Source organism: Phaseolus vulgaris, chromosome 8, assembly GCF_000499845.2.
Source record: "Phaseolus vulgaris cultivar G19833 chromosome 8, P. vulgaris v2.0, whole genome shotgun sequence".
In the NCBI taxonomy this organism is placed as follows: domain Eukaryota; kingdom Viridiplantae; phylum Streptophyta; class Magnoliopsida; order Fabales; family Fabaceae; genus Phaseolus; species Phaseolus vulgaris.
In genome coordinates, this window is record NC_023752.2 from 42,122,198 (window position 1) to 42,130,274 (window position 8,077).

The following is an 8,077-nucleotide window of genomic DNA, read 5'->3' on the forward strand; positions in this document are numbered from 1 at the left end:
ACTCAACATTTTATGATAAAGCTCGAAAATTTTCCAAAGAAGAGCTCAGTCTTTACCAATAACTCAAATTCCATGTATCGGAAGGTCCAACACCAAATCCAATAAGAAAAACTATCACACTAATAAAAGAAAAAGTTGGAATGGTAGAGGAAATACAACGATGTTGTTGCCTTATTTGACTTATTCTAACATATTAGTTAATCGTATAAATTGTTGGTATTCCCTTACGATTAAATGATTTCTTATTTGTAACTTCTTCTACAATTAGTAATTTAAATCTGGAAATTTGTAGCAAGATAAAAAGAAAATTGTGTAGTGATAAGATGACTATCGCTAATACATTGAGTTACTATTTTTTCCATCTCATAAAGAGTAATTCCACTTACAAGTACTTGAGAACGTGATTAGTCCCTCATAATCGAATTTTTATTTTTAAAGCATATTATTATACTGTTAAGTTAAAACTTTTATTTTATTATATTCATGTTGTTATAATTCTCGTTATTGGTCTGAGCATCGACTTTGTGACCAGTGTTATCAGCTATTAACATCACTACTAGTATTGATTTCATTGTTGTTGTGAGCTCTTCCATCACTATTCCAAAAGTTAAAAATATAAAGCCAAGAATTGCTCTAACCTTAAAGCTAGTGTTAAAAAGCAAAGAAAATCTGAAGTGTTTAAAATTTTAAAAACTTGTAATTAAAAGATATGTTTAACGAGGTTTTTGGTATGGTAGCGCGAGTTCTCTCTTCTCGTGAATTAATTAGTTAATTAATTAAAATTTGAAGCAGCATAACAGCAAAGTAACTAACAGCAAGCACAAAGAAGCTCTCTTTCACTATCACCATCCTCCCTTTCCCTTTTCGTCCCCATCCTCTGCAAATAGAAACCCTCTGAAGATCTCATCCGATTCATATTTCAACAGGACCAGAGCGCCTTGTGAGTTCGGGCGTGCTTCTGTGGTACGTGATGGGAGGGGTAACATCATCCATGGCGGCAAAGTTCGCGTTTTTCCCGCCGAACCCTCCGTCGTACAAGGTCGTGACGGACAACCTTACGGGGCTGCTTCTCCTGACGCCGTTCCGTCACCGCGAGAACGTGGAAATCCTGAAGCTTCCGACGAGGCGCGGCACGGAGATAGTTGCTCTCTACATTCGCCACTCCATGGCCACCTCCACCCTCCTCTACTCTCACGGCAACGCCGCCGATCTCGGCCAGATGTACGAGCTCTTCATCCAGCTCAGCATCCACTTGCGCGTTAACCTCATGGGGTGGGTTCTCCCTTTTTCTACTCCTCTCCTCTTTCATTTTCTCTCAGTGCCTTTCTGCAACATTTTTATTCTTCAAATCCAAGCACGGGGTGAAATTCGTGATTTGTTAGATTTGTCTGTGAATGTGAATGTCTGATTTGTGGGTGTAGGATATACTAGGACGGGTGATGTTACTTTTGAATATCTTAACGTAGACACAAAATCTTCTTCACAAATCCTCAAAGTAAGGAAGAGAAAAAAAAACTTAATTTAACCACAAATTAAAAAATATAAATTGAGAAAATACTAAGACGTATTGAGATTAGTTATTCATAAACTAATTTTTTAAACACGAACTTATCTATTTTTTTTGTATTATTTTTCCTATAAGTAATTTGCGAGAAATATGTCCAACCATATTACTTGTTAGTCTTTATTTTTAACCATTTACACTCATGCTTTCGTTGCATATAGGGGAAAATTGGGTTTCACCAAGAATATTCTTCAACTAGACTGAGTCTAATTACCTTCCAGATACAAGGATAACTTAATATGTTTTTCTTTCTCAACAAAGGTTTTTCCGAATCTCCTCCATACTTGACCAAGGTTCTGTTGTGTAAACCTCACTCAATAGATGGAGTGAAAAATTAATCAACTTACTCCACAAACTAAAATATAGTTGTACATAAATTAATTCATTGAAGTTCTTTCATACTAGCTTCCCTAAAAAATACATTGTTCCAAACTTTGAGATAACACAGTTATGATCAATCACCGCATTTAAGGTATTTTCCATTATGGCTTAGTCACTGTTTTGTCCTTAAAAGGTGTTTCAGAGAGTTAAGGGAGTAAGATGTATTTAAATTGCCTTTGGCCTAGACTCCTAAGCCATGTAAGACTATTGCGCGTAGTGGAACAAGGGCCTTTAGTCGAGGACTAAGATAACGGGGGTTCGTCTTTGGAACCACTTTTCCATACATATGACGTCAATGTTCCGACCTCAAATTAGTTTAAATAACATCATTAGGGTCAATTACCATATCCGATGTATTGTCCACTTTGGAGCTAGAACTCTGTCACAGTTTTATTCTTAAAAGACATCTTCAGAGTATTAAGGGGAGAAGATGTATTTAAATTGCATCGATTCTTAAACAATGTGAAACTGTTAAACTTACTGGAACATATGTAATTTATTCCTAACCTAATTTTAATTTTATGCAAGAACTTTTTTATTTTATTTTTCTCTTAAAAGTGTTTAGAAAAATTTACTTTAAGAAATCAATTATTGGACTTGGTTGAATTGCGTATATGGAAATCACCTTAATGTAAGGTGTTTGTAAGGTTGTTGTGAGTAGATTACCTTTCAGTTTCTCATGGCATGTGCCACACTTTGTTTGGATAAACATGTTTATAAGAGAACTAAGAGTTTCTCTGGATGAATAAGTTTCTTCATGAACACTTATTAAAGGACATAAAATGAAATGAAATAAGATTCTGTTTCGACAGAATTTTCATTATTCATAAGGTATAATAGATTAAACTTTTTCTATAAATTTAAATTGATATATAAATTAGAACTAGGTTTTAAAATGTTAAATTTAATTGATAGAAAATAACTTATTTCTTTTTTATTTTTTAATTTTTTCTCTTATAAATGTTTCTTAAGAAGTTGACCAGTGGACGGTCTTGCTCTGCAGTTTTGTGTTGCCATCTAAGTTCCGAATCATCGCACTAGAGTAACACCAGCAGAATAACTTATTGTTGTAACTTTATGAAATTGATTTATTTTGTAATTTATGTGGTGAAAAATTCTGAAAAATACTTGTAATTTATATGTAGACCAATTGTTTAAAGTGAATATTGTGAAATGGGAGGTTTTCTCACGATAATCTGTGATGTTATACAGGTATGACTATTCTGGGTACGGCCAGTCGTCTGGGAAGGTTTGTGTTTAGTTAACATGAAATGGTAGTTCATGTCATATTGTGTTGTGCATTTTGGATGGTGGTAGTTTTGTAATTATAAACGTCCATGCTGATGAACAACATTGTTTTCCCTGAACTGTAGCCAAGTGAGCAGAATACATATTCAGATATTGAGGCTGCATACAAGTGTCTAGAAGAAAGTTATGGTGCCAAGCAGGAAGATATAATCCTGTATGGACAATCTGTTGGCAGTGGCCCAACTTTGGATCTTGCAGCTAGGTTGCCTCAATTAAGAGCCGTTGTTCTGCACAGTCCCATACTTTCTGGCTTAAGGGTCATGTATCCAGTAAAGCGTACATACTGGTTTGACATATATAAGGTAGCATGCTGTTTTTACTTATCATATACGTGAATTCCTTAATCTAATAACATGTTTCTTTATGTTAATACAGAATATCGACAAAATTCCTCACGTTAATTGTCCAGTTCTCATAATTCATGTAAGTTCTCATCAAAGATATTTCTTGTGCTATATACCTGCATCTGTCAATTTAATTGTATAGACTTGGCTTCTGGATTAGTTGAATTCTTCTGACATTTTTCTTTGCTATACATCCAAGGATACTTGACTGCGTCCTTTTGTTTTTAATCCTTGGTTATTTATTCTTCACACCCCGAATCTAGTATCCCTTCTATTATTATTTTTTTCTTAAATATATCTAGACTTTACCATTTAAAAATAATTTTCATTCCTCTATTTGGCAGAAAAGAATCAGCACAGTATACCAAACACCTTTTCTTTTGTTGTTCAGAAATGTGAAAGGATGATAGAAATACTCTATTAAAAACATATATAATCACTTGCTATATAAAAACCCTTCAGCCACCATTTTCTTAATTGATGCGTCACTTGCTGGTGAACCGGGCGACTTCTTTTTTTCTTCATTTTCTCAGCATCATACTCTCTCTTCTACTTCTGTTTTCCCTTTTGTTTTTTTTTTCTCAGTGAAAAGCATGGAATTCTTCTTCCGTTTACTTCGATATGGATGATGTGCTTAATTATTATATCAAATGCACTTGATTATTTACTGATTGAAATTTTGTAAGGCATGTATGATAGGCTCTTAGGGGCCAAGCACTTTGAGTATAACATGTTACATAACTTCCCAGTACAGATAAATTATTCAGGAAGAGTTTAATTAGAGAGTGAGTCTGACACCTATGCTAATGGCCAAGAGTTTTTTTTTATCCTATATTAACTAAAGATAATCTCACTTTACAAGTTGAATTTATAAGGATAAGTTTCAACTCACTTTTTAATATGGTATAAGATTTAGAGTCTCCTATCAAAATTTGTTGTTTGTAGGATTTATTGTGTTACTCACTATCAGGTCGCTGTCAATCCACAAATATGTAGTTCCAAGTACTAGATGTGTATGTTGGGAAAAACGGGCAATTTTCCCACTAAAACAAAATCCTAACAGAGCTACCCGACAAATAATATTGAATAAATAAAGCGGAATAATAAAAGAGATAAAGAGGAAAGAACACACCCGAAAATTGTTAATTTCAAGTCCCACCTAAAACAAATCTTCTCACAACATAACAAAAACAAACTTTACAGTGCTTCAAATTTGCGCATCCGGGCGCCAACTTCAAATGTGCAAAATATTAACCAAGTCTAAACAATATTCAAACTTGGCCCTTGTAACCACCTTGCCTTGTAGCGAACATCTTCTTTATTAGAAAATTCTTCTTTCTTTGCAAATACCCATTTGCACCCAATTGCCTTCTTACCTTTTGGTAATTGTGCCAACTTCCACGTCTTGTTCTTCTTCAAAGACTGCATCTCCTCTTCCATCGCACCCGCCCAATTACCACTCTCTGAACTCAGAATGGCTTCTGGGTAAGTGGATGGAATGTCATCAACAACTGGAAGTGCATAGGCAACCATATCCATAAAACGAGTAGGCTTCTGAATATCTCGTCTCTGTCTTCTAACTGCAATTGGCGCTGATTGTTGTTGAGATTCTTGGGTAGGAACCTCTTCCTCATCTGACTCTTCTTCTGCCATAGGAGAGTCACTTGTGGTATTTCGTGTTGGGATCACCACTGTCGGCTCAAACTCCACCTGCTTCCGGGCACACTCCACCTGTTGCGGAGTACTATCAGCTCCTTCTGGATTTACCTTCTTTAACATGGCAGATTCATCAAAGGTAACATCCCTGCTGATAATCGTCTTCTTTGCCTCTAGACACCACAAACGGTATCCCTTCACTCCAGGACTAAAGCCCATGAAAAGAGCCTTCTTTGCCCGTGGATCCAACTTTGATTCAATCACATGATAATATGCAATAGAACCAAAAACATGCAAAGAATCATAATCAGTTGCAGGTTTTCCAGACCATACCTCTAACGGGGTTTTGCCATCTATAGCAGATGATGGCAAACGATTGACGAGATGTTGAGCGTATGTCACAGCCTCAACCCAAAACTCTCTGCCTAACTCAGCATTAGACAACATACAACGAACTTTCTCCACAAGTATCTTGTTCATACGCTCTGACACCCCATTCTGCTGTGGTGTTTTTCTAACAGTGAAGTGCCGAACTATGCCACAATCTTGACATACCTTCAGGAACGGATCACTTTTGTATTCTCCTCCATTGTCTGTTCGGAGAACCTTAATCTTCCTTCCTGTCTGGTTTTCAACTTCAGCTTTCCACTTAAGGAAAATTTCAAGCACATCATTTTTGTTCTTCATAGTAAACACCCAAACTCTCCTGGAAAAATCATCCACAAAAGTGACAAAATAATGCCTACCTTCGATTGACGGAGTCTTGGCAGGTCCCCACACATCTGAATGCACATAATCCAGAATACCCTTGGTATTGTGAATTGCAGTGCCAAACTTCACTCTTCGTTGTTTTCCCAGAACACAATGCTCACAAAATTCAAGCTTGCAAACCTTCGTACCTTTCAACAATCCTTGCTTGGTAAGAATTTGCAAGGATTTCTCTCCAGCATGTCCCAACCTCATATGCCACAACTTCGTTGCCTCAGCATCCTTCTTAGAGCTAGAAGTTGCTGCCGCTACTGTCCCCACCACTGTACTACCTTGATAGTAATACAAATTGTTCTTCATCACGCCTTTCAACATCACCAGTGCTCCTGAAGTTGCTTCAAGAATTCCATCTCGCATCGTCACAACTAGGCCTTTAGATTCTAAAGCCCCCAATGAGATGAGATTCTTCTTCAACTTTGGCATGTACCGTACATCCCGCAAAATTCTAGTGGATCCATCATGATTCCGCAGCTTGATTGAACCTATGGTATCAGGTGGATTAAGCCTATGATTGAACCTATGTCTGATATCTGGTGGATTAAGCCAAAATCAACAGTGTATGCCTGATGGTGGACTGTTGAATACTCCTCTAGTCTTCAGCCTTGATTGCTATATCAGACATTATTGAGATTGTCTACGCGTGTCAAGCAGACAGTGTAAACTTTTTAGGGAACATTTCAAGTGTAAGATTTGTCAATTCTCCTGATTAAATACTTTCCATATTTCAGACCATTTCATAATTCCTAAATTAAATGAAATACCTTCAGACTCTTCACGTTTCTCTTATTACTACGTGCTTTTCTGCTATGTTTTTGAACCTAATGGATTAGTTGAGGTAATAATTCCGGTGTAGATCATGGAAGGTGCTGCCATGTAATTAGGATGGTAAGAGCATTTGAAGTTCAAATTACAATGCATACATGGTCCAACCAAAGAAACGATAATAACCAATCCTTTTAAAAATTAAAATCTTTCAATAGCGATGACCAAGCACATGTCATTTAGTCCTTTTTGTTATTGTGTAGGGTACTTCAGATGAAATTGTAGATTGCTCCCATGGCAAGCAACTCTGGGAACTGTGTAATGAGAAGTACGAACCACTGTGGCTCAAAGGAGGTAACCACTGTGATTTGGAGCTCTTTCCTGAGTATATTAGGCATCTGAAGAAGTTTATAACAACAGTTGAGAAGTCTCCTTCGCAACGATACAGTTTCCGGCGGAGCACAGACCAGTTTGAGCAGCCTCGAAAGAGTACGGATTTTTACGAAGTAAGTAGAAAGAGCACTGATCGTAGAGAAAAGCCAAGGAAGAGCATAGACAGGCCAGAAAAGCTGAAAAACCTGTCTAATAATGCTGATATGTTAGAGAAATTGAGAATGACTTTTGATAATAAGGAAAGATCTCGGAGAAGTGTGGATGAGAAGTCTCGGAAAAACATTGACCATCAATTAGAGAAAGCAAGGAAGAGTGTTGATGGGCTTGACAGAATAAGGAATGGATAATAATTTTTCTAATAGTCAAAATATATTCATGCATGGGTTGGTTTTATGGCGTTCTTTTTATATTGGTCATCTGGTTTTGTAGTATGATTTATATCAGTATAATAACTGCTAGCGTTGATGAAAAGGGTTTGGTATTACATTGAGATTCACTTTTTATTCAGATGATGTTACCTCTTTACCTCTCTTGCATTCTCCAAGTATGCAGAAATTCCTTATCCAAGAAATGCTACTAACATGTCACTACATTAATCTTCTAAATTTGAAAAGGATGGGTGCAAGAGAGCACCCATGTGCCGAAAGATACAAAAAGTTAACTAAATTTGCATTTTCACTTTATTTTAGCTTTCACAGAATGTTTTGTATCTGGTCTTACAAGTTTACATATTTGTTGAGAATTGGAATTTATTGAATCATCCCTTTAGTATTTGATTAAAAGCATGCTCTAGATAATTCTCGAAGGAGTATAATGCATGTAAGCACAACTGGTTAAAAGCTTAATATACCTGATAATTTTAGAACGAACTTTGTTGTTCTTGTCTTTATTTTAATATTTT

At 36.3% G+C, this 8,077-nt stretch overlaps 1 protein-coding gene across 2 annotated transcripts; it reads left to right on the forward strand.

Annotated features, from left to right (window-relative positions):
- Nucleotides 1-671: 671 nt before the first annotated feature.
- Nucleotides 672-7,701, forward strand: LOC137824421 (uncharacterized). 2 transcript variants are annotated; one of them, XM_068630061.1, is made up of 5 exons: nt 672-1,272; nt 3,158-3,194; nt 3,319-3,555; nt 3,629-3,676; nt 7,047-7,701. In XM_068630061.1, exons 1-5 carry the CDS (start codon nt 971-973, stop codon nt 7,521-7,523), a joined length of 1,101 nt encoding a protein of 366 aa, XP_068486162.1. In that variant the 5' UTR covers nt 672-970; the 3' UTR covers nt 7,524-7,701. The 2 variants fall into 2 exon arrangements, with proteins under 2 accessions (XP_068486162.1, XP_068486163.1); XM_068630062.1 differs by having other exon boundaries at nt 7,057-7,701.
- The last annotated feature ends 376 nt before the right edge of the window (nt 7,702-8,077 follow it).

Coding starts and splice junctions, on each gene's coding strand:
- LOC137824421 (XM_068630061.1), top strand. CDS start 971: ATGGGAGGGGTAACATCATCCATGGCGGCAAAGTTCGCGTTTTTCCCG. Junction 3,556..3,628: donor ACTGGTTTGACATATATAAG/GTAGCATGCTGT, acceptor ATGTTAATACAG/AATATCGACAAAATTCCTCA. Junction 3,677..7,046: donor GTCCAGTTCTCATAATTCAT/GTAAGTTCTCAT, acceptor GTTATTGTGTAG/GGTACTTCAGATGAAATTGT.